Source organism: Thamnophis sirtalis, unplaced genomic scaffold, assembly GCF_051295495.1.
Source record: "Thamnophis sirtalis isolate CommonGarterSnake01/CBP01778 unplaced genomic scaffold, rThaSir2_p1.2 scaffold_1, whole genome shotgun sequence".
Lineage (NCBI taxonomy): Eukaryota > Metazoa > Chordata > Lepidosauria > Squamata > Natricidae > Thamnophis > Thamnophis sirtalis.
This window is the reverse complement of record NW_028261381.1, coordinates 131,086,227-131,113,685: the sequence shown is the minus strand read 5'-3', so window position 1 is coordinate 131,113,685 and position 27,459 is coordinate 131,086,227. Positions and strand designations below refer to the sequence as shown.

Here is a 27,459-nt window from a genome sequence, read left to right as displayed (position 1 = left end):
TATTTTAGAGATAAATTTATTATTACTTAGGTTTTTGTATATAACAGCCCACTTCAATACATGCCCACCGTCCAGAGTCCCTCTATGAGGGAGATGGTGGTCAAGAAGTAAATAAATAAAATTAACACATATTGCAATTTATGATGCATCTAATATTGTGAATTGTATCCAGAAAAGGCTATGCAACATTAGATCAGTGTAGGTATTCCTTCACTTACTACAACTGGAGCCAAAATTTTGGTCACTAATGAAGTGATCATTAAGTGAGCCATCACAAGATCAGACCCAATTCTACTACCATCTATACAACCTCCTTAATTATCATAGTCAGTAAGCAAATTAGGGTGTTCATAAGTGAATCAAGTGGTCCTTAAGTAAATCCGGCATCCTCAATTGACTTTGCTTGTCAGAAGCTGGCTGGCAATGCCACAAATTATGTTCACATGACTGCAACTCACTGTATCTGTTGTAAATGCGAGCCTGTTGCCAAGCACCAAGATTGCAATCAAATGACTCTGAGAATGGTGAAATTGTCCCTTTCCTCTTTTGCCTTCAATCTTTCCCAACATCAGGAGCTTTTCCAATGAGTCCTCCCCTCTCATTTGGTGGCCAAAGTGTTTGAGCTTCAACTTCAGCATCTGTCCTTCCAAAGGATAGTCAAGGTTGATTTCCTTTAGGAACGAAGGGTATAGGCCATCTTTTAGTACAGTAGTTCAAAGTCAAAGTATTACTGACTGAGAGCCATGTTAAACAGGCAATGGGATCACTGACAGTGGGTAAAACCATGATATAAAAGCGGGTTCCTAGCATAATAGCTGGTGGGCAAGACAAAAAAAAATCAAAGACAAAAAATTATAGACAAAATAAAAAAAAACATTTTAACATTTTAAATCGATTTTGGTTGCTTTCAAAAAAGGCTGCATGTGGACCGGGAAAGTCTACCCATGCTTTAAAAGGGGATATTGTAGGCTGTTCCCATGACATCTAATAAAGCAAGTCAGGTCTGAAGTACTTTCCTCTCTCAAACCCACATTTGATAGGAAGTTACAGAAGATTGCTCTTATTTGGACTTTTTGTTTCTTTATTTTTGATTATCCAAAATCAGTGTCTACATTATGCTCAATCTTAACCGATTTGTTTGCAGTCTCTCCTAAATAACCACTCTTCCTGTTGCTCTTGTTTGTTTGACTTTTGTATTTCTTATATAAGGGCAGGGCTATATACAGACATAATATACTGTTGTGTGATTCCATGAAACAAGTATACAGTGGGACCTTGGGTGCCGACGGTAATCCATTCCAGGACTTCGGTCGGCACCCTATTTGGTCGTGACCAGAAGCAAGACTGACTGTGCATGCATGCACATACAAAAAAATGGTGTGGATGGGGAAATCATTGCAACTTTGATCGGCACCCGAGGATGTGTTCGTGACCTGAGTGAAACATTTAGCAGATGTTTAGGTCGGCACCCAATTTGGTTGTGGTCTGAGCTGTTCGTGACCCGAGGTCCCACGGTAATACAAAATAGAATTTGGAGCTAAATAAAATGCACAGCTCTGCCTTAGCACTTTGCATTAAAAGGACACATAGCTTTTAAAGACTGAGCCAATGATCCTTTACCCATTTTCAGCATACTAATTAACACATTGTCCCTTCTGTTTAAATTGTGGTTGTCTGACACAGGGCAATCGTGAATGTTTATGTACAAAACTGATGAATATCACAGCCAACTAGTATTCTATGAACTTAGTAAATGTGAAAACAGCAATATCTGCAAAAATGAGAAATCATAGAAATACCACAAGAGAATATGCACATATAATACTCTGAAAAGAGTGCATGCTAGTGCATTTTAAAGTGCTGTATTAAAACTCTGCATTTATCGGAATCATTAATGTTATACATTACCAAGTTTATGAACACAGATTTGGGTTTCTCATTCCATGCCAATACAGTATCTAATGTTACAGTTATCAATCAGTTTCACTTGCTTCCATTCACAAAATTTCAAGAACAGTAATATAAGTCACTTCTCAATAGATCTGCTACAATAGTAATTCTTTTCATTTTGATCCAAGTTGTATTAGCATATTCTAAAAATGAAGCTCTTTTCATGGATAAGTCATTTTGTAGATAACACTTTGATTCATAAATTACTATATGTAAAAAATACATTTTGACTTTTGCTACTTCTCTGAAAGTTGGACCATAAGAAAGGCTGAAGGCCAAAAACATTGAGGCCTTTGAACTATGGTGCTGGGAGAAAATTCCTGCGAGCCTCTTGGACTGCAAGGCGATCAAACCGGTCAGTCCTAAAGGAGATCAACCCTGACTGCTCTTTAGAAGACCAGATCCTGAAGATGAAATTCAAATACTTTGGCTACCTAATGAGAAGGACTCATTGGAGAAAAGCCTAATGCTGGGAAAGATTGATGGCAAAAGAAAAAGGGATGACAGAGAATGAGGTGACTGGATGGAGCCACCAAAGCAGTAGGCGTGAGCTTAAATGGACTCCAGAGGATTGTAGAGGACAGGAAGGCCTGGAGGAACATTGTCTATGGGCTTGCGATGGGTCGGACACGACTTCGCAACTAAAAACAACTTCTCTGCACTGGAAAAATACTGGATTTGTGACAGTACATGCTTTACTGGTTTTACCAGTAAAATAGTACTGCTGTTAACCCTAACCCTAAAAGAATGTCTCGAAAACACATCGTTTTACCTACCCAGAGATTCACCAAAAAGCAAGGGAGATATCCAACTTGCTTTCCAAACAAATCAAATTTCCATCAATCAGAAACCTACACGAAAGCAAAAAGAGAATCTAAACTCATGTATATACGAATACAGGTCAAGAATAAAAATCCCTTCCCCTACATCTTCATGGTAATATGTAGTCGAAAGGAAGGAGAATCATTTGATAACTCTTGCTCTCTTTATTGCAAATCCTCAAGGGCGATTGCCATGGCATCCTGAGATTTTAGTCCTTGCTCAGTCAAATTCTTTTGTCTTCATTTGATTTTTTGCACAGCAGATTACGAAACCTTTAAATTTTCTGTCTGCGCACGAGGGAAGAACAGCAAGAAGATATTAATCTACAGATCACTTAGTTTGTATCATTTTCCCGCCTAGCGAACACGGAAACCGGAAACAAGGCTTATAACGTCTATTTTCCACCTTTAGGGCAGAAATCCCTGAAGCGCTCTTAGAAAATGAAGGATAACATGGGGTGGGGTGGATAGATGGACATCACTCTTCCAGGGAATCGGCGTGGCCGCATTTGGAGCGCGAAAAGATCCCGCTGGCTGCCAAGAGCTGTCGCACAATCTCTGCGGCGCTGCCGACTTAGCCCCACCTCTGCGCGTCCTGGCGCCAGGAAGGCGGAAGAAATTCGACAGGAGGAGGCGGAGGAAGACGATTTCTCGCTACTTCTCGCGGCGCTTCCCTCCTTCTCCCCTCCGCGGCCTCCCCCTTTCTCTGGCCGCTCGCGCAGCTGCTCGGCACTCGCTATATAAAGGGCGAAACAAGCGGAGCAGACGGCTGGCGGCTGCAGCCCAAGGGCCGCCGTGTGAGGCCGGGCCGCGGAGGAGGGGGAGGGGGAAGAAGAAGAGGAGTGTGTGTGTGAGAGAGAGAGAGAGAGAGGGTTGCTTCTTCCGCGCGGGCGGGTTAGCCGGGCTGAGGAGGACGCCCCTGAGGCGAGACGGGGCGGAGGAGGCGGACAACAGCGGCGGCGGCAGCGGCGGGGAAAGGGGGGACCCTAACTCGCCTCAGCCTGCTCTTGTCCGGAGGGGGGTGTTGGGGGCGCCCTGCCTCGGTGTGGGTGTGTGTGCGTGTGTGTGTCCTACCCAGGGGTGGTGCGGGACATGGCGAGCTCGACTAACACAAACCCCGTGGTAAGGACTAGGGTTGCGCAAGGGGCTCTGAACGGGAGGGCGGTGGGGGGGTGTTCGGTTTGGGGATGGCGGGGCAAGGGTGGGACGGCGACGGGAGCAGCAGCAACAACCGCCCCGGATTCGCGGGCTTCCGCTCCATCCCTCCGGACCGAGCGAGCGCTGGGTGCCGCTTCGGGGAGTCTCGGAAGAGGGGTCTGGAGGGAGCCCGCTTCGTCTCTGCGAGTGGGGAAAGGCGGGGAGGGGATGGGGGGAAGGCTTGGGGGTGAGGTGGCGGTTTTTCCCCGCCTTAGAGGAAAGGCTGGCGGGGGGTGGAGGGTGGGAAGCGTGCCTAGAGGTGAGGCTTCGCCCCCCAAGCATTTAACCTGCTAGGGCAGTGGTCGAAACCGCCTCTTTCCGCAGACTATTAAGGCATCGGTAACGAATGGTTGAAAAGCACCTTTTAATTCCTAGTCTGGCAGAGAACGTCTCTTCCTTCCCTTCACTCGGGGTGATGTATTTTTATATCTATACCTGGGGAAAAGGCCCTTTAGATCCGTCCGAGTTTTCTTCAGGAAGCGCTTTTATATTAATAGCTTCTCTTTCTTTCCCGCCTCCTTTTCTATGCTTCTCCCTTCAGTTCTTTGTAGAGAGGACAGGCTCAGCTTCTGAGTCTCGGTTTCACATCGGTATACAATAAGCAGTCACACGGAAAAAAAGAAAAAAAAAACCCTCCCGGCCCCTTTCATCACTGTTTCTAAGGCACTAAGGAAAAAAAAACCAATGCAAATCAAATGCACTCAAAAATAAGCACCCCACCGGCCAAAAGATAAACCCCTGCTGACCAACCGAAGTCCTGATGCTGATTTGGAGGCTCTCATTTTGTGCTCTCAGATCCATCATGGCTTCCCCTTGCTTTTCTCACTCCCTGCTCCTTGTGTTCCTCCTCCCTGTGGCTGCCCTGTTTATATAGAGCCATTGCCGCTCTCTAATATAGACTCTGCCAGGATGGGAAGGTGCTTTCCAGCCCCACGTCACCGCCTCTCCATTTAAACACCACATCAGCCTTTAAATACGGAGAGAGCTGTGGAAAGCAGGCTGGGAGGTGCCTGCACTACATAGGCACGACCAAAAAGCGCTCTCTTTGTTGCTTAGAAGCTTTTGCTGGCTCTTTTCAAGCACCATCACATGATAAATAGCTGCTGTTTCTTGTTTTTCTGTATAAGGTTATTTTTTGCAAATCGTTTTTATTCTACCTTTATTCTATTAAAGTTCTATGGGGTGACTAGTTGAGTGCAGTGGGATTTTTGAATTAGTTTTCAATGGGAAATCAAAACCATACACTACATTTTGTAATAAGATGCCTCATGTAATTATTTTTCTTGCTCTTAAACATTTTTTACCTTTGGAATGTAGTAAAAATTTTATGGGTGTTATTGAATTGTTCTAAATCATGCCATCTCAGTTTTATCTGGCTGAAAATTGAGATTTAGCACAGCTGGTATCAGTGTGACTACATTGCCCTACAGTGAAATAATTTGATTTAAAAGTCAAAAGAGCATTTGAATGCTCTGTAATGCATAGTTGCCGTAGTAATCTTTTTATGTTGGAAAAGTGAAATTCTGCTAGGCATGTGTGTTAGAAAGCTTGAGATTTTCATGTAGTTTTTCATTTACTTAATTTAGGTTGTTTTCACTTTTAAAGAACCTTCAAAGTTTTGAAATATGGCAAGAATATATAAACATTTTCAAACAGTTATTTGTCACTTTTTAAAGCCTAAATTGTATAGGTCTGTGATTGAAGATGTCATTAATGATGTCCGAGAAGTCTTTCTTGATGCAAGTGTGGATGAGCAAGTCCTTGTGGAACTTAAAACAGTAAGTTGTAACTTCATGCATCTTAAATAATTCTTACCTTTTAGCAGGCGGTGACTATAAACATGGTTGTGTAAAATATCGGTTTATGAAGAACAATCCTGCTTGAATCAGTCTGTCAATAAATTGTGTGTGATATGATATGATATGCTTTGAATATGTTTAATAAACTTCATTAAAAGTTTTAAAGAAGATGTAAAAAGTAACACAAACTACAAAATAGAACAAAGAGAAGGAAAAAAAGTACAGTGAAAGAATAAAAAGAAATAGGAGTTTCTGATTTTCTCTGCAGCAAATATGATTTACAAAATTATATCTTACACTTACGATTAGAAAAACTACTTTTTCTATTATCCGTTTTTTTCTAATCAAAACCACAAACCATAAATACATTTTTCATTTCATGCAAAAGTCTGTAAGTGGTTTCCATTTAGCCATAAATTTAGATGTTCTCTTTTCTCTGATCAAGAAAATTAATTAATTTAGCCATCTATGCAAACACCTAGCCATTTCTCTATTTGGGTAGTGTCAAACTTTTTCACTTTTTGACCATATAATAATTATATTGCAGTTCTATATAGAAACAGTTCCATGACTTTATTCTTGTTACCTATCCATTGGTCCCAAATGAAAAGTCTTTATTTCAGTAGTGCTTTAATTTTTTTTTAATGTTCTGAATTAATGTATGTATTTGTATCCCAAATGTTTTGGCTTTTAACATAGCCATTCAACATAATAAAATGTTCCTACATGATGTTCATATTTCCAAAAAAGAACCAAAGCATCTTTATGCATTCCAGACAAATTTTTGGTGACAAGTAAAATATAACAATAAATCATTTTATTAAAAAATATTTTTAAAGTTAGAACATAATATAAATTTTAATACTTTCACCCACCTATTTTTCCTTTGTTCCATTTGTGTATTATAACCAAAATTTTAGCCATTTTATATATTCAACATTAGTCTCATATGTCAAAAAAATACATTTTAGCAATAACACGTTCTTATTAGTACATAATTCTGTTTCAAATTCATTCTTAAAATATTAAAAACCCAATTATATTTTATCCAATATGCTTCAAGTATTCCTCTATAGGTATCTATAGGAACGCTAAAGAAGCTTTTATTACCTTGTTTTTCATGCAAGAGGTACTAAAATGGATTGGATGGTGGTCCATACTAAATTTCAACTACACTCTAACCTACCCAAGAAAGTCATTTTTTTTAAGAAATTGATGTCATGCTACAAAGAGTCAGCTGACTACTGATAATTTGTTTCCAATGTTACAGTTTAAAAATGTGTAACTCATATATGTCAGTAAAAAGAAACATAACCTAAAGTTTGTTTATAACTTATTGTTATTTACTCACCAGTAAATACATTTTTTTAAATAAATTCAGCTATGGGAAAACAAATTGTTGCAATCCAAAGCTGTTGATGGATTTCATTCAGAGGAACAGCAACTTTTACTGCAAGTACAGCAACAGCAGCAGCACCAGCAGCACCAACAACAGCAGCAACAGCATTCCCATCATCACCACCACTCGCAGCCACAGCAAACAGTTCAGCAACAGTCCCAGACCCAGCAAGTCCTTATTCCAGCAACACAGCAAAGTAAGGCCTTCTCTGAATCTTATGAGGGTTATTGCCAGTGTTCCAATCTTGTAATCAGGAGATTACTGGCACTCTAGGTTTGTAGTGTAGGTCCTTGTGAGGTCACCAAAAACAATTTTACCTGAACCGGGAGGCCCTTGCAACAGTCACTCGTGCCCTTGTGACCTCAAGACTGGACTACTGCAATGTGCTCTACATGGGGCAGCCCTTGAAGAGCATTCGGAGACTTCAGCTTGTCCAGAATGCAGCCGCGCGAGCGATTGTGGGTGCACCTCGGTACACCCACGTTACACCTATCCTCTGCGAGCTGCACTGGCTGCCTATTGGTCTTCAGATACGCTTCAAGGCACTAGTCGTTACTTATAAAGCTCTTCATGGTATTGGACCTGGGTACTTGAGAGACCGCCTGCTGCCAATTACCTCCAATAGACCGATTAGATCCCACAGATTAGGCCTCCTCCGAATTCCATCCACTGGCCAATGCCGATTGGCGACCACCTGGAGGAGGACCTTCTCTGTGGCTGCTCCGGCCCTCTGGAGCGAGCTCCCCGTGGAGATTCGGACCCTCACCACCCTCCAGGCTTTCCGCAAAGCCCTTAAAACCTGGCTGTTCCGACAGGCCTGGGGCTGATGAGTTCCTGTCCCCGCTCGAATGGTGTGCCTATTGAGTTGTTTTAAATTGTGGTATTGTTTGTCCATGTCTTGTTTTCCCCCTATTTGTATCACCTATCCCCCCCCCCCCCCCCCGACTTGGGTTGTGAGCCGCCCTGAGTCCCTTTAGGGAAAAGGGCGGCATAGAAATATAATAAATTCAATTCAATTCAATTCAATTTTAAAAATATTTTCCTAACAATAACAATCCTGTGAGATGTGTTGGTCTGCGAGAGAATGGTTGGCCCAAGTCACTACCACATAAGGTTCTATGAAACTCAGTTAATGTTACTGCCTAATTTTTGTTTTGATGAGTTTAATTTTAAAAGTTTTAATATGTTTTTTACATTATTTTATTTTTTAATTGGGAGCCACCCAGAGTTTGTTACAAGATGGGTGGCTATTTAAATGTTTTAAATAAAAAATATATATTATTGGACATTGTAGTTTCACTTTTTTTCCAACTGTTGCCCATTTGAATTATCAGTTCATAAAGTGCCATCTGAAAGCAAAATATGTCCATGTAGTGTGCAGGAAAGTTGATACTAAAATAGTTTTCTTCTTACATTTTCTTAAATGTAAGTAACTTTAGATGAAATGCTAACTCATGGATGAGCAACTCTTTTTCAGGGTCCATTTTTTATATTATATTATATTATATTATATATAAAGAGCCAGATGAAAAATTGTTGCCAAAAATTGCCAGTGGCAGAGACCTAAGCAGTCACAAAAATTTCTTGAATGAGATGTTTTTTACATTCATGTAGCTTGCAGTTAATAGTTTTTAAAACAAAATGAGACAAAATTAAGGTCAAGGAAGGATATATCCCCACTCCCACAATATGCATGTGGACATTAGTGAATACATTTTCAGAGAAATAATGCTTCATTTAACCTCTGACTAGACTTTCTTTGCACTTCCTTGTGCAGGGAAAAGTTTGGGATTCTGGATAGATAGTGGAGCTGAGAAAGAAGCATATGATCAGCTAAATGTAGAGTTTTCCTTACTGAATCATATCTCAGAGCTGAGGTTTCAATTATGAAACTAATTTAACTAATAACTAATGATTGTAAGCTGCCCAGAGTTACCTTATGTAAAATGTGGGGAAATAAATTTTATAAATAAGTAAGTTAAGTAATTTTATTCATGAAACAGTCATTTTAACTTTGAAGTCGAACGTGCTTCAAATTGAAAATACTTTACACCACTGCAAGAACAGTTATAAATTAATCACAGGATTTCAGCATTTGTTACAGACTGCTTTTACTCAACTGTATATTTTATATCAGAGTTTACTACATTTAACACAAAAGGAAGCTTAATAATTTATCAATACAGTTTGTAAAATGTTTTATGATGGTCATAGCAGTGACTGCTTGTTTTATTCCAGCACCTCAGTCTCAAGTTATGCCAGATTCCAAACTGATACAGCATATGAATGCATCAACCATGGTAAGAATATGTAATTCATAATGTTTTAACTGTGCATAATAAAAATCAGATAAGGCATTATAGTTCTCTTAACAACGTGTTTTCTTCCTACGTCCACTATTTTAGCCAGGTTCAAGATTTCAGCTGTTTATTGTTAGGAATTTGTTTTAACAAAACAAGATTTAAATAGAATCATCTACTGCCTTCACATTCATGTTCTCTTAAAAGCAACCATCTTAAGCTAGTAGATCACTCCCATTAAAATTGGTCTTTTCTAATTAATTGACTAAAAGAATCTATTTTACTGTTAACTGGAAAAAATGGCTTAAATTATTTAAAGATGCTTCATTGACCCAATACAAAAAAAAATGTTTTCTTAAAAAATAGAATGGTTGCAAAATCTGAGAAATCTATGTTTTACACTATTAGGTTTTCTCTATTTTTAAGCACTTTGCCCTAGGCTTGTACTAATGGTAATTACTGCTGTCAGCTTTGCACATCTGTAATGTAGCTAGAATTAGTTTGGTTTTAGAAGCAATATAATTTTTCAAAAAATGGCAGGTGAACATTAAAAATAAATTCATCTTTGCATTCATACACAAAATGCTGCTTAAGATAGGACATTGCATTTAAGCTTCAGAGGTTCTTCGCTTGAATATTTTAAAAATTACATCAATGAAGTATAGTAATAGGGAGCTCTGGTCTACATTTTTATATCTTATTCTGTTTGCTGCTTATTATTTAAATTATGCTTAAAATAAATGAAATTATAGGATCATGTAATTATAATTAAAATTTCATGGGCTGTTGTAAGCTGTTCTTTAAGCATGGGTCAAATCTGGGTCAAATCAATGAGATTTGGAGGTAGGGGACAGAGTTGCTGTGTTTTGCATAGCTGACAACAGCATGCATAGGCAACTTGTGCTGTGTTATTAAATATGGTTCTGTCTTATTTGGACTTAAATCTATCAACAAATTGAATAAATTTCAGTTTGATTCCTAAGTTTGAAGAGAACATAAACATTCAATTTCACTTGTTATCTAAAATCCAAATTATTGTATAAATATGTGTAAGAATGTATACAAAGATTTATGTGATGTTCTACTTCTGTCAAGTCAATTTATTTCATTAAAATTAAAAATAGAAAGCTACTTTTTAAATGAAAAATAAATGTTAAATGTGGCTAAGTTTGACTAAAATAAGAGTAAAAAGTATTTTGCATATAATAATTTATAAATCTCTGTCTTGTTATATCTCAGGTCTGATTTCCTAATTTAAGTAATGTTTTGTACTATATTTATCTTTCAGAGTGCTGCTGCTACAGCAGCCACTTTGGCTTTACCTGGTGGAGTTACTCCTGTTCAGCAGATACTTACAAGTTCAGGTATTCTTTTATCTAATTTTTCAGTCCAAATATTTATATGGTGCTTCTCATTAAAATCTCATGGTGCTTACAACAAATCCTATTTCAAAAAGATAATTTAAACAAATCAATATTAGTATTTGGAAAGGAAAACATAAAAAGGTAGGAGCCAGCTGATGTAAGCTGACCTTGGTTGATAGAGATACTTGCATGTAGAATTATCTGACCCTAAATCAATCTACTACAAGATAAAGGTTGTATTGAAAGTTATGGATTGAAATGTACTATGTTGGTCTAGTACACTTGTTAGATAGATTTTTTTTCAACTTCCCAACCTATTATGAAGAAAAAAACAACTCTGCCAAAGTCACCCAGGTAGCTTTTATGCCTAAAGGAGAGGACTATAATCTGGGTTTCCCATTTATAATCCAACATCTTCACCACTATACCACATTGTTTTGAAAGTCAGTTTACATTTTTTCCATAGTTTAATACTATTAAAGTAAAAATATGAATAAATGAATAAAATCTGAAATACTTTATAAATCACTATTACTGTGGAACCGGTGGGCAGTTAGAAAATTTTACTACTAACAGAGATACAAAAGTGGGCGGTAGGTATAAAAAGATTGACTACCCCTGCACTAGATGGAAAAGAAAAAAGATGAGTGGTATACTGAAAGACTTGGGCAGGGTAGAGAGTTTGAAAATCATGTTTTATCATTTTCTGAGCTATTAGAGGCTTAGATCTTCAGAACAAATGAAGTGAGTCATCAAGGAGGGAGGGAGGCCAAGGGTGTGGGATTCAGTGTGACAGGAAACAGGCCCAACTCCTGTAGGGATCCAGCCCGGTGGATGTTAGGTCCAAGGACCCAATGAAGCAGGATGGAGAGGAAACAGGCATGTAGGAGCAGCTGCAATATCTTTGCAATTGGTAGTAAGAACTGGCAGATTACCAAGCCCTCAAATTTTGTTCTTGTGACTGTGGAAGCTATACAGCTGCCATAACTTTGAATATAGATCATAAACGTCTACATTCAGTGCCCTCTTGGTTATGCTATTGATATATCAACTAGAAATAAGATGTCTCTGTTTTACTGACCTGCCTCTATAAATGAAGCATATACTACTTGCTTTTTTGACTTTCTGTTTAAAACTCGTGATTATTTTATATTACATGAAGCCTTTGGTTTTGGCTCCTGTAGATATCCAGTATGCATTCATTTTCCTTTACCTAAGTCAATAATTTAAATATTGAACTTGGTTCCTTTTTATTACAGGCCAACTCTTACAGGTGGTTAGAACTGCCAATGGTGTTCAATACATTATTCAGCCTCAGCAGCAAGTAGTTCTACAGCAGCAGGTTATACCACAAATGCAACCTGGTGGAGTTCAATCCCCTGTTATTCAACAAGTAAGATTACTGTTAAATAGACATTTCTAAACTGCTTTTTTATTGAATGTCATAATCCATCTGGATTTTAAAAATTGCTTAATTGCAATGTAGGGACTACTCAAATTAGTTTACATGCCATAATATTGGATCTGTTTTCCCCTCCTCCCAATCCCTTTTCTATTTTCACATTGCCCCGGCTGTATTTGTTTGTACTTAAGTGCCTAAACAAGCTTCTACTCTCAGACAATACAAATAATGCTGGTATATGAGAATACAAATACTTAAAAGGAAAAGTGGGAGAGTATAAAATGTTAGGGTACAAGAAAGTAGAGTTTTGGAATATAATGAATATTTATTAGGAAGAGTATGGTAACTTTATTTGATTTCAATTATGTTAAAAAGTAAATTCCTTTCAAAAAAACCATTGAGCATTAGAAATCCTTTTATGCTGCTGTAAGGATTCAGCTCCCAGTTAAGCAAAAGAATATATGGCAACATGACAAATAATAGGTAAACTATACTAACACTGTTTTGCAATACATTTCTAGTCATGACTCAGTCACTAAATATTAGTATATGAATAGCAATAGCACTTAGACTCATATACCGCTTCATAGGGCTTTCAGCCCTCTCTAAGCGGTTTACAGAGTCAGCATATCGCCCCCACAGTCTGGGTCCTCATTTCACCCACCTCGGAAGGATGGAAGGCTGAGTCAACCTTGAGTCGGTGAGATTAGAACTGCTGAACTGCAGATAACAGTCAGCTGAAGTGGCCTGCAGTACTGCACCCTAACCACTGTGCCACCTCGGCTCTGTATTTAAACAATGTCCTGAGTATCCAGAATGAGGGCAAAGAGCTTGTTTTTGGTGGTAAACCATTGAGAGAAAAAAGTTCCAATAGAGAATTCATCTATTTCAGTCCCATCTCACTTCATGTAAGAAGACTTTCAACATACATGTTCTTCCAACACACATTCAGTGGGCAGATTCTCTTTGGTGTGAACTTGGTTGCAAATTTCCGGACCCTCGATGATAAAGGTTATCATAGTATTTTAATTGTGTTCAGAAACCAGTGATCAAAACATTTTTCATAGTACCATTAGTTAATAGCTGTTGTCAGTGGTCCCCAACCTTTCTGGCACCAGGAACTATTTTCATAGAAGACAATTTTTCCACAGACCGGCAAGGGAGAAAACAGCTTCATGAGCAACCTAGATCCCGTGCATGCACAGATGAAGCTTCGTTTGCCCATCCGATTCCTAACATGTCACGGGCTGGTACTGGTCCTCCGCCTGGGGATTGGGGATTCCCCCCATTACAATACTTGTCATTGCAATTTGCCCATTTACTGAAATTTCTGGAAAGTTATCAAAGGTAGTTCCATGCCATTGGTAATAGGAGTGTGAGTAACCATTACTAATACCTCCTGTTCTGGGAACTGGTATAGTGCTATTTGAGTAAATTCAGATTGTTGTATTTGCTAACAACTTGCATTGTTCTGTTAATAGTTGCTCTGGTCCATTTTTCCTAAGTGTATGCAGATCATTTTAGAATAAAACAGAGAAATAGTTTCTCTTTGAAGTTATTGCTACAGTTTAGGCATGAACTTGGGCTTGTTGATGCCTCGTCTTCTGCCAACCTGGTGAAAGTGATGAAGAAAGAAACAAGCAAGATTTGTCATTTAATTACAGTTTTATACAGATCTTGTGCTACTATTAAGTCAGTGTAATGAATGTTGAATTCATTACGAATTAGGGTGAACAGATCAATTGTACTGAAGTCTATAGACATACAAGTGGAAAGTTTAGTGGAAATTAGTTGATGGAACACTGGGGTGAATTAGGTTTTTTTTTTATCATACTGTGCTTAAATACAATGGCATCTTGGTACTCAAACTGAATTGAAACTCATCTTAATTTGGTACTCAATGCATTTTGATGATGTCTGCTGACTTGTGACTCACTACATTTTGGTAGTATGTTTTGGTGCCTCCCAGAATCAATTAACAATGAGCACCAAGACTGTAGTGTGTGAAAAATAATAGCACTAAGTACATGTGCAAAGGCTGCATAACTGCAGTAGTAGAGCAAAGCTGATACTGGAATAAAAATAGATTCCCTTCTTGCTTACCTAGTTCTATTTTGAGTAGGTCACATCTGGAATTTTGAGAGCATGTTGTGGGTACAATTACTGAATAGCTGCCAAGAAATGCCTAGCCACTTAAGAAACACCAGAGATAATATGCTGTTCTCTGTGGGAACCAGTGGTGTTTTTGGAAATAAATATGCTAGAGACCACTTTACTTTGCAATATGCCAGTCTCCTATTTTTATAAAATGTCATTAAAAAAAAAGGTAGACAGCACAGTGGGAACCCAGAAACAGCCAAGTTGCCTAGTCCTATTGTAATTAGTTCCTTTCAGCTACCACCATTACATAAAATACAACCATGAGAAAAAAACTGGTAATCTTTTATGACAATGCTACCTTATAACAATTTATCAAGTGAAATGGTTACTCTACAAAATTCTAGAATGTAAAAATAATTATTTGAGCTAACTCTTGAAAATGATATTTTTGTATTCAAGTTCTGAGATAATTCAAATTCTGAAAATACTTTGGGATATACAAAATAAACCATGTCCAAGATACTTCTTGCTCAGAACATCTGATTTCAACCTGACTGAAACAAATATGGGTAAAATGTTATTGTTCCATGTTGAAATGGCTTTTGGGACAGGTTGAGTTAAGAGCAGAAGAAAACCAAGGACATAAGTGACAATTTCTGACAGAAGTTGCTGCAAAGATTGGTGACTGGTTGAGTTGAGATAGTGGAATATTTTGATTGGGGGCATCAGTAGCAATTGAGGCTGAGGAAGGAAGGGAGAGAGCTCTGGGAAGATGAGTACAGATGGGCTAATACTTAATATGAAGGGAAGGAGAACTTTGGGGGAAGAAACAGAGTGATAGGATGTGCCATTTTCAGATCCGGTTGCTGATACCATCACAAAAAGGAACAGATGTCCAGACCAGAATATTAGAAAGTGTTCAAGAAAGGGAAGGAAACAAAGAATTCGGACTATGGCCTGGTCTAGAGAGGTGGCTGGAAGTCAGTGAGTTGGGAAAGAATTATATGGAGCAACCTTACCCTAATCACACCCTTAAATGACTCTGGGAGCCTTCTAGAGTAATTTCTCAACTAGAACAACCAAAATATTCCTGGATTGAACTATGGCCAATCTGAAAAATATGGGGTTTTTTCTGGGTTTCATATATGTACAGCCATACTCATGATATTCTTTTTTTAAAACCAGGTTTTGGCCCCAATTCCTGGAGGGATCTCGCAACAGACAGGAGTGATTATTCAACCTCAGCAGCTCTTATTTACTGGAAACAAAGCCCAAGTAATACCTACAACAGTGGCTGCACCTACAACAGCGCAAGCACAGATTTCTGCAGCTGGTCAGCAGCAACCTCAGCAACAAGCAGCACAACCACAGGCACCTTTAATGCTTCAGGTAGATGGAGTGGATGATACATCATCTGAAGATGAAGCAGAGAAGGAAGATTATCAGCCAGCACACTCACAGGCACTTTCAGTGCTGCAAGTGGATGGAGCAGGTGATACATCATCTGAAGAGGAGGAGGAAGAAGAGGAGGATTATGATGATGATGAAGAGGAAGACAAAGAAAAAGATGGAGGTGAAGATGGCCAGGTTGAGGAGGTAAATTTTGATAATATCTATTTCCAGTTGTTTTATGTTATATATACAGATGCATTTTAATATGTACTGTCAGCGTTCCAAGTATCATGCAGAATTAAATCAAGAGTCCAAGACAAAACAATCCTTAAAGTTCCAATTTAATAAGTCACACATCTTGGCACATCTGTGGAATCCCAATTCTGGAAGTTACCTAGGATTCCCACCCAGTTGAAAGTTCATGATCTTGTTCCCACACCCACAAATCCATCACATGGTCCAATCTTCTTCTTCCACGCTGCAATCTGCACCCAGCTGGTTCCGGTCAGGTGCAGAGGTGAGGAGACAAAAGATGACCTTGGGCTTCTAGAAAAGAATGACAACAACACATTCCACAATTCTACTCCTTTCTATTCCCCCCCTTCCAACTACTACACTAATGAAACAGCATAATGAAATAAGAGTGTGTGGCAGGCCAAAGATCCTAAAAGAGATATAATTGCAGGCCTGACATATACATTTGGCTTAGTGAATAGTAGTTGCTGTTGTGGATCAATTATAAATAATTATCTGAGTCAATTATTTTCTTGTTATGTTATTGAAAGCTACCCCTACAGGTTAGAGAATATCAGCATGTTTATGGATATTTCAGATTTGCAACAATTATTTTGAATTTAAGAAGGCAAGTTATTACTATTGAATGATTCAGTGAAGAGTGGTGTTAGAATTAAATGGATTGCAAGGAAACCAAAAGAGAAAAAGTCCAAGTACAACATTTTGGTTTACAACTACAATCGTCTCTAATTGGAGGAGTTAAAAGTTGAAAAGAAAAATAAAAGAACCAAAATTTTTGTACAGGTAGTACTTAACTTATAACAGCTTATTTAGTGGCCATTCAAAATTATAGCAGTACTGAAAAAAAATGAGTTCTGACCATTTTTCACACTTACAAACATTGTAGTGGTCACATGATCAAAATTTAGCTGTTTGGCAACTGATTCATGTTTATGACAGTTGAAATATCCTGAGGTTATGTGATCACTTTTTGTGATCTTCTGACAAGTCAATGGGCAAACTGAATTCACTTAATTGTGGCAAGAAAGGTCTAAAATAGGGCAAAATTCACTTAACAAATGTTTCAATAACAACAGAAATGTTGAGCTCAATTGTGGTAGTAAGTCAAGAAGTACCTGTAATTAGAAAAATGCTTGCATTGTATCTAAAGTATTGTGTTTATATTATGAAGCAATTGTTCTCAATTCTATTGATTTATGAAATTAATCTCTTCTAGGAACCTCTTAATAGTGAAGATGATGTTAGTGATGAAGAAGGACAGGAATTATTTGACACTGAGAATGTTGTAGTGTGCCAGTATGACAAGGTAATATATGAAACCGAATGCGTTTGTCTATTATATGCATCTGTCCATACAATACATTCAGAAAGTATTCAACCATCACTTTTGTCAATTTTGTTGTGTTGCAGCTTGATTATTTGGTTGCTGAAATTCATTTTTTACTTATTAATCTACATTCAGTACCCCATAATGACAAAGTGAAAACAGAATTGTAGAAATGTCTGTAAATTTATTAAAAAGAAAAAACTGAAATATCACATTGGCATAAGTATTCAGACTTTTCACTTAATACTTCGTTGAAGCACCTTTGGCAGCAATTACAACCTCAAGTCTTTGTGGGTATAACACGACAAGCTTTGCACAGCTAGGTTGGGGAATTTTCTGCCATTCTTCCTTGCAAATCTTGTCAAGCTCGGTCAGATTGGATGGCGACTTGGTGGACAGCCATTTTCAGGTCCCTCCAGAAATGTTCATTTGGGTTCAAGTCTGGCTGAGCCACTCTAGGACATTCTCAGAGTGGTTCCTAAGCCACTCTGTGTTGTCTTGGCTGTGTGCTTAGGATTGTCGTCATGTTAGAAAGTGAACCTTCAGCCCTGAGGTTCTGAGGATACCCTGAACTTTGCTGCATTCAGCTTTCCCTCAATCCTGATCAGTCTCCCAGTCCATGCTGCTGAACTCCCCTCACCTCCCCAGCATGATGCTACCACCACCATGCTTCTCTGTTCAGATGATATTGGGCAGGTTATGAGAGGTGCTTAGTTTCTTCCAGACATAACATTTAGAACGGAGGCCAAACAGCTGAACCTTGTACCTCACAGTCTGAGAGTCCTTCAGGTGGTTGTTGTTGTTTTTTCAAACGTGAAGCAGGCTTTCATTGTTTTTCACTGAGGAGAGGCTTTGGTCTCAACAATTGTAGAATCGTAGAATTGTAGAATCGTAGAATTGTAGAATAGGTAGATGAATTTATTTGGAAAATATTTAACAATTTAAAAAATCTGTTTAAAACCTTTGGGATCTATCCAGTACAATGTAAATATAATTCTGTGCACAGTAATGGGAATGTAGAAGAGGACCATCTTAACAGATGCATCCAGATCTTGCTGTCGCTTTCCAAGGTGCCTGTTCAGGCTCATTGAAAATGTTTACAAAAATTTGGGATTTCAGCTGGATATTATTTAGAAATATTATTTTCATTTTCTAATTTAAAACAGTTTTATTATTCTATTTTAATTGTGATTTATTTGACAGCTATGAAAAATAGAAAAGATTAATATATATGTGTATACATATTCATATTTGGATGTATTTTAATGTCCTCCTTTAGGAAGTTATCTTGGAATATTTATAGTACCTAATTTAAAACAAACTTTTTAGAGCAAGAAACACACATAACAGTGCTGCTCTGTTTCCATACACACAAACACAAATCTTATTATTCATAACATACTGATTGTTGAACAAAATGAAAGACCTTTCTTGTTTTGTTTTTTTAATCCCATCTTTCCAGATACATAGAAGTAAGAATAAGTGGAAGTTTCACCTCAAAGATGGAATCATGAATCTTAATGGCAGAGATTATGTATTTTCCAAAGCCATTGGAGATGCAGAATGGTGAATACAGAAAATAAATTCAAAGCTAATATAAGAAATGTTGAGACTTGGACAGTACACTTCAACAGAAACATCTCTGCAGACCCATAAAGAAACAATAGAACTGAGGCTACCAGGACAGAAGAATAGCATGGCAAGGTTGACACTACTTCAAATGGGAAAATTGAGGGAATGGTGCAGCTAGCTCTGTCCGACAGCTGGTTTTATATGAATACCTTAATTAACCACTTCTACCTATAGATAAAGGTAACTAGCATGTGATGCTTAATCTCCCCTTCCGCTGATTTGAAGGAACTCTTCTTTTTAGTAACAATACTATGGAAAAGGCTTAGTGTGTTTTTGTGCATAAATTGTGCTGAAATGCTCCCCTGGGGAGTGGGATTGGTGAGAATTTTGATCAAAATTGTATGTGGAGATTTAGCCAATTGGTGAGGACTGAGGTGTTGAGTTCTAATTACTATTGAGTAAACTATTTTTAAATCTTGTGCTGGGCCATGTATAATTTTATTGACAGTTTTAGGCCTTTTATATAAATTTTGATCCTGGTACCAAACGATCTCATTTGTATTTTAAATTTAATAATGCTGAATATTTTATTTAAAAGGAGGTTGTGCTTTAGAAATTGATAAAAATCTCCATCTCCCTTTGCTCCCTTAAGAAAAGATTCTTGAATATTCTTAAAGATTGAGCAATTTGCTTGTTTATTGAATAGCAAATTAGTAATCTTTCAAAAATAATTCCACTTGTGAACCTAATGTATATTTTCAAAGTCCAAGTGAATATGCACTGCAAGTGACAAACAAGAACTGAAGTTATAGGTGACTATGCACTTTGGAAAGGGATCTAAAGCATTGAAGGAGCTTCCATTTCTCAAATCATAATTGGAGAACTGAATCACATTTATTCTAATAAGTAATAATTTAATGTAATATCCAAGTATTGTTGAAGATAAATTTCTCTGTTGTAGCAATAGTGTTTGGGAATCAGGTTTTCAGCAATGCAGACTTTCCTAATGAACAAAGGGCTGAACATCAGCCAAATTAAGGAAGTAACACACCTCCAAATGGTTCATTCTTGCAAGATATGTATGTATTTCACATGGTAGCCAACTGTGAAAAGCAATGAAAAAAGCCCAGGGAATGGTAAGTAAAGAAATAGGTGTGTGATAGTAAGAATACCATCTTTCTTCAATACTAATATTTCTGTTCTTACAAAAAGGAAACCTTTTGAATACTAAGCAAAATTGCCAGTACATTTAATCACCATTATTTGAGTTTTATCTTCTGTTCCTAAATTAATTTCTTTGCATTTCAATGTAAATCTTGGTTATTTCTGCTTGCAGGAAACTCCTAATATATTGCAATGGGCAATTTTTTTATCCCACACTATCTCTAAAGCCTGCCAAACATGTTAATTGTGTTGTATAATAACATTTGTAAGGCATTTGCATTTTTATATCACATAAATGTAATTGAAGGCTTCATTTTCTGGCCATATTGATTGTTCACTGAACCTGAATTTGTTTTGGGTGCAGTGGAGTTTTGGCTTTGGACTTGTAGATATCTTCAAATAGCTTATTCCCACTGTGTAAAATAAACAGACATACCACTACTATACATATCAACTTTTTGATTACATTGAAATCAATTGCCATTTTCCATTAAACCTTTATGTATTTTGTGGCCATCATATATCCTAGTCATTTACCCTGGTTTAATATAGATTTAAAAACAATTCAGAAATACAGCACTGTGAAACTCAAAAAAGGCTACAGGTTCTTTTCATTACTGAAACTAATACTGTACAAATGAATTAACATTCTAGACATCATGGACACTGAATAGCTGCTTGTCTCTAGCCTTTTATTTATTTAAAATAATACCACAGCTTTAAAAGTGACTTATAAATAGGTCTATATGGAAACAGACTTGATGTTTTGCAAATGTATTATGGGTAATCTTTGGTTGGATGAGGGTGTTAATAAAAGGACCTGTGAAATTCTTTTGGAAGCCAGTCATATACCAAACTTGTGCTCTTACTTGCTTCATCAAGTGTTCCTTTTTAAAAATCAAATAGTGTGCTTTTTAAGTTACATTTTATGGGAGCAGCTTCCTGTAGGACTATAGCTTACTTACAAGTATTACCAGACTTGAATTTTAATCATGGTTTTAACATTATAATTAAGCAGACCATTTTGTTAGATTTTTACTAAAATTATCATTCCTTTGAGGGAGAGGCAGGGCAAATATTCCCATGATTAGTCCTTAAGTATTTAAAAAGTATTTGCTTTTGTTCTTATTTGGCTTAGAATTGGAAGTAGTTACTATTGGAATAGTTCAGTACCTCTGCTTTTGAAGCAATTAACGGTTTGCAAGAAGGGCTTTATTTTTAGATTTGCACAGAGAACAGGAGCACCTTTTTAACTTTAAAATGGTAAAATAGAGAAAGCAAATACTTTGGGTTAGACTAATATGAAGATTTATAGTGTAATTACACAAAGGATGAAAGTCTTGTGCCTTTGCAATCTTCAGATACTCCTGTTTTACTCCATGATTTTAGGACCATGGGTCTCCTTTAGTAAACAATACTCTACAAAGCTTAAATTGTAACCTAATATTTTGAGTCTAATCTTATTGGCTTTCTAGAATGTGCAATCATCTGAAACATCTTCATTAAACATTGTCTTTTTAGAAAGTTTTAGATTGTCACAAATAATTTTATATTGGAGTATTTAAATTTAATGTGTAAAATATTTCCCCCTCTAGTGGCAGTCCAAGTTTTCTTTTACTTGTCTCTATTATCACAACTTGTTTTTTGTTATCAGTCAACTCCACGCAAATGGATCATGAATTTACAAATATTTTGCTACCCTTTTTTCAAGGGAGATTAAAATTGTAATTGAACTACAATTTCTGGGAAAAGCAGATTTGTAGTGAATGTTGCACCCAGATTTGCAGAGATACCATTTTAAAAATAATGTTAACACAACTATGTTAACACAACTATACATCAAACAGCAATAACATCCCAATCAAATTACTACTGGATAAACGATGTAGTTCCATTACAAGGAAAAGTTATTTTTGTTCACAATTATTTGCTCTTCTGCTTTAAAAAGTCTTTTATTTTGATTTTTTGCAAAAATCAGCAAAAGTGATTTAGAACCGATTTGTTTTTAAACAGTTTCATAGTTTAGAAAATGCTAGTATAGTTTTCCTCCTGAAATGTCCTTCCATCTAGAGGACATTCAAAGGAAGAACCTGCATTTGAATCTTTTTTATATTGTATAGTCTTAAATTACATAAGAGATTCTAAGAAATCAAGCATTTGGGATCAGTGAGATAACAATTTTGGTTGAGCTATTCTTGATTTGTGTTTTAGAAGGACAAAAGATTTTTTTTTAAGTGGAAGAATAATAGCAGGCTAGCTGCATGTGACATCACATATTCGCTCTTGTGTGCCTAGGGTACCAAAACAACTTAAGAGTGTGAGAAATATCCTTAGTTGCTGTTCTGAGCTACTACTGTCAACTGCTGTTGTACATATACTGTTCTGTGTAAGGGGGTAAATATATTTATTATGTTTGTAAAATCTGTACAATTAAAGATCAAGGATGTTCTTCCTAAGATGTACAGGATGTGTTTCAAAGGCCATGCTTGGAATACAATTAGAAACTTAGTATTTTGATGTACTAAGACCTATTTTAAGTTTAATATTTTGCCTTTGCAAAAAAAAAATTAAAGATGTTATTTAAAATAAGCTTGCCACTTTATTTACTATTTTGTGTATTAAAATACTTTAATGTGTATATAGCTGTGTTTACTTTATTCTAACTTAATTCCATAAATAGCATGACAAAATTGTTAAGCCATGGATGGAGAGAGAAAAGGACTATAGATTATTTTTACCAGGTACATACGGAGCTGGGATTATATTTTATTGCGGTTAAATAAATACGGTATTACGATTAAACAGAGCTTAGGTGCTAATTATAGGCCTTTCATAGACCTATTAATTTTTACTAATAATATTGCTTGTAGTTTGCTCAGCTTTTGCTTATTCTAAAATTAATGATTTACTTCTGGGACAAAATTGAAAACACGGTTTATATTTATTCATTTGAAGGTAAAATGTAAAGCAAGTACAGTCCAATAGCCTGATCTTGTTGCCTTGTGCATACGATCTCCAGTGGAATACAGTATCAACATTAACATGCATGTTGGATTTCAAAGTTTAATTTCAAACTATTACTAGGATTTTGCATGATTTGAATATAGAAATGTCTTTGTGTGGATGTGTATAAATTCTGTCAGGAAAAACATACAATTAGGCAGATGTATACTTGAGGGCTTTCAAAATTTTCAAAAACTACCTGCTATCTCCCCTAGATGGTAGCAAAATGCAATGAAAAATACCACAAAGGAAAGTTAGAAGTAAAAGACAATCAACTGCCTGTTAGCTTTATAGTTTCCTCTTTCCCAGCAATATAAATGGAACTCTTTCCAGGGTGCCATAAATTTGAAGTTACTACTCCTTATAATCACAGTTTATTTTTTTTTACCTAAATACCATTCTTGAAGTAATTATTTAAATATGTATGACTTCCAGGCCAATAGATTTCAATTTTCTGTTTTATCAAATTTATATAACTGCTATCTCATCAGAAATGACTGGGTGGTGCACAATCTTAACAGGAAAAAGTATTTTCTATAGTAGTACATAATTGTTACTGTCAATATTTTCAATATTTAATTTATAAATTAGTATTCTTCAGACAAGAATTTTTGCAAATAAGTAGTTCCATCATAGAATAACCCTTAATTGAATTTTTATTTCTTGCTACCAAGAATGTAAACTGAAATCTTAATTGTATCATTTTAAGTCTTGTAGTTTTAGTGTCGTTTTACTTTTTATTTTATGAACTTATATAGTTATTGACTCAACACATTTATCACATAATGAAAAAAAACATGTTTTGTCAAACTGATCAAATATGGTTAATTTAGTCATGTATGCTCAGTTCATTTTTCTTGGATCACATAAATTTGACCATAGCACATGGCAATCTTGACTAAAATGTGGTTGGCTAGTTTTTGATTCAGTGTCGTGTACATAGAATCTTTTGCTTGTAGGATACGAATATTCAGAGTTTACCTTCACAACTTGTGGTATGCTAATGATAACATAAGTTTTCATAGCACCTTACTAAATTTTGCTTAAAGAACCAGCAAGAGAATCTAGGAATCTAGATTTCCCCCCCACGTCCTGGGCAAACTTTTTTTTTATAAAAACAAGATAGTGAAATAAATTCCATAAAGAAGCCAGTTTGTTCTTGATATCTATTTTGAGTGAAGTTCTCAATAACTTATGGTTGGCTGCTCAATCAGCCAGATATTTAGAGTGGATTTGGTATTGTTATCCACCTATCAAGTGCTTTCTAGACTTTAGACAGGCAGATGTTTATTTGAAGGTGGGATGGTGATTATATGATAGTGATTGTTTAGCGTACTGCAATAATGATAAATAATTTACAATTATGGTGAAAGTATAATATAGCCAAGTCCTAATCAAGGACGTAAGAATTATTAAGTTAGCACTTAAGGAGATACTGTAGGCAGTTCCAAGCAAGATGTTTAGTGTGCTTAGTGTGTTCAGATCCAATAACTTAAAAATGCTCAAATATTAAGGGTCCTTTAAATATTGCTCCAAAGACTCCAGTCACAATTGTTATTACGGTGGATTTCTTCTTCCATAAGTGCTGAACTTCAAACTGCAAGTCCCAGTATTTTGCAATTTTGGGTGATTACTTTTCCTCAATCCTTGTATGACCCAATATGGCAACATCAGTGAAGACTTTATTCTTTTCAATGATTGGTATATCAACATTTTATTAGCAAGATGCCTGTCTATTTAGATCTTAAAAGTCCTATAAGATTTTAACCCACTTGTTTTCCTAATCTCAACATGATGTTCCCAGGAGTTTTTACTACATTTGAATCTAAACAGCAAAGTTCCCAATGATTTTGGCATTGTCATCAGTTTTTGAAATGTTGCTGTTTCAGAATTATTATATAAATATGTGAAATCACAGCTGCCACATTTAGCTGATATTGGCCTTCGTATGTACTAGTTGAGGGGTCTGCAACTTAAACATTCAAAGAGCCACTTGGGCCTGTTTCCCACAGAAAAAACACTGGGAACCACAAAACCTGGGTGGCTGTGGCCAACTCGATGTCACTCACTCCCACCGAGTCACAACAACTGCCCCCCAGCCACACCTACCCAGGTTTAGTGACTATGCTTTCCTCTTCCTCCCTCTCCATCTCTCTCCCTCTCCTTCCTTCCCTCCATCTCATCTTTATCTACCTTTCCTCCCTCTTTCATTCTCCCACCCATCTCTTTCTCATTCTCCCTCTCATCTCTTTCCCTCCCTCCCTCTCATCTTGCTTCTTCCTCTCCCCTCTTTCTCTCTCTCCCTCTCCCATCTCTTTTTCTCTCTCTCCTTCCCTTTCATCTTTCTCCCTCCCTCCATTTCTTTTTCCCTATCTCTCTTCCTCCCTCTCTCATCTCCCTCCATCTTCCCATCTTTTTCTCCCTCTTGCCATCTCTATCTTTCTCCCTCTATCTCCCTGCTATAGATCCTCAAAATAATCAGTTGCTGGCAATTAGTCAAAGCTCATTTCTGATCATACATATAAATAGATGTGCATTCCTTTTTTTTACATGACGGGGGCATAAGTTATCAAGGGGCAGTGGTGACATTCAAATATTTTAACTACCGGTTCTGTGGTCGTGGCTTGGTGGACATGGCAGGAGAAGGATACTGCAAAATCTCCATTCCCACCCCACTCGGGGGCCAGCCAGAGGTGGTATTTGCCGGTTCTCTGAACTATTCAAAATTTCTGCTACAGGTTCTCTAGAACCTGCTGGATTTCACCCCTGTCAAGGGATATGTACATTTAAAACAGTAACAATGTTTTGGATTTTTAAAAAAATAAAAACTCTTAAATGATACTGTTTCATACACAATGGATTCAGGAATGTGGAATTCCAGGATTCCAAAGATAAAAATTCCAGATTTTTAGGGATGTGTGGGTGGGCAATACTTAGATTGAGCTGAAACAAACATGGCTACTATTGCTTCTATGAATATAATATATTAGCATAGTATGCTATGTATTTATCATAATAGAGTTTTTTAAAAAACTATTCTATCCCAGCCTTGCAATGTAAGTTGAGTTCTCTTTAATGGTAGATACTGTGTTCATCTTCTTTATTAATGTTTTAAGTTATGCTGCTAAAATAAAGGGAATTATTAAAACACTTGGACTTTGGTTTGCTTTTGCATTTATTTAATTTTTAAAATGGGCTTTTAAATTTACCTGTAACAAATCCATTATGTTGATCAAAACAACCATTTACTTCGTAATATTTCATAATAAAACAAACAGTAACTGCAAATAGGCAATTAAACATACATATTCAGAAATAAGTATACCTACACACAGTAGACTTAAATGAAGAATTAAATCTTTATTATATTTCTATGGCAGATCCTGTATAAATTATAGTTGCTATAGTGTAACTATTCTTATAATCTAGCTCTAGCATAATGCAAGGTACTAACTAGGAAGTCAAGGAGAGCTGTTGTCATTGTGTGCCCTGCTTTTCTTTGGTGGCAATTGTTGCAAGAAGCATACTAATCTAACTAGTCTCTGGTCTGAATCCAGGAGGGCTCTTGGTACATTAGGTGCCCTGAATCTACCTTCCTTAGATAATGTACTATCCAGCTTTTAATTCAATACAATAGTCTTAACTTTCTAGCTGCACCATTTCAGTGTTTTGATGACAGTGGCTGGGACTCCGTTGAAGTTGAAGAAAATTTTAGTGTAAGTGAAACCACTTGATTAGTTACTGTTCCAGGATAATGATGATGATTCTTCAAGAATAGGTCCCTCAGATCTTTTTATTTTTTAAAAAAAATTTTTTAAGGAACATGCATGGTATGTTCCCTGAAAATAATGGTATGGTGTTGCTATCACATAATGAGATGTCAGTCAGTGGAGAGTGTACCCACTTAAATCTGAATGGCACTAAAGCAGATTGACATTGGCTGTCTTTGTTGGGTCGGAATCCCTAAGAAAGCAACATGCAAGAACAACATCTAATCAGGTGTACAGAAAAGTTATACAAAATTCCCAATTTATCACACAATTCAATTTAAACTTCAAAGAATCTAATACATAGGTAGTCTGATGGAAGCAAACTCTTTTGCATACTATCAGCATAGCATTCATGCATGCAGTTTATAATTTAAATTCCTATTTCATTCCCTTTTTCAAGGATACAAGAAAGGGGAATTATTTTCCCGTGAATAATTCTGTTCAGCTGCATACTTGTTATTGTTTAATTTTCCTTTAATAATAGAACAATACTTTTTCTCAGACCAAAAAAAAATCATGAACACTAGAAGTCAAAACAACACATGTTTTATCAAAGCATGTTTGCTAGTGATTTTAAATAAACATGTTTTAGCTGGTAAGCACAAATAAGATAAATTATTTTTTAAACTAAATCATTTTTCTCT

At 36.6% G+C, this 27,459-nt stretch overlaps 1 protein-coding gene and 1 long non-coding RNA gene across 5 annotated transcripts; one reads left to right on the top strand and one right to left on the bottom strand.

The window, feature by feature from the left end:
• Positions 1 to 4,818, bottom strand: LOC106547206 (uncharacterized). 4 transcript variants are annotated; one of them, XR_015697978.1, is made up of 2 exons: positions 4,689 to 4,818; positions 1 to 815 (listed from the first exon to the last, which is right to left on the bottom strand). It is a non-coding gene; the product is annotated as an uncharacterized LOC106547206 (long non-coding RNA). The 4 variants fall into 4 exon arrangements; XR_015697977.1 differs by having other exon boundaries at positions 4,715 to 4,818; XR_015697975.1 differs by having other exon boundaries at positions 4,719 to 4,818.
• GTF2A1 (general transcription factor IIA subunit 1) lies at positions 3,716 to 22,680 on the top strand. Its single transcript, XM_014064279.2, has 9 exons — positions 3,716 to 3,893; positions 5,645 to 5,746; positions 7,149 to 7,362; positions 9,405 to 9,466; positions 10,755 to 10,830; positions 12,090 to 12,223; positions 15,518 to 15,928; positions 17,196 to 17,285; positions 18,769 to 22,680. The coding sequence occupies exons 1-9, from the start codon at positions 3,864 to 3,866 to the stop codon at positions 18,874 to 18,876; spliced, it is 1,227 nt and encodes a 408-aa protein (XP_013919754.2). The 5' UTR covers positions 3,716 to 3,863; the 3' UTR covers positions 18,877 to 22,680.
• Positions 22,681 to 27,459: the final 4,779 nt, after the last annotated feature.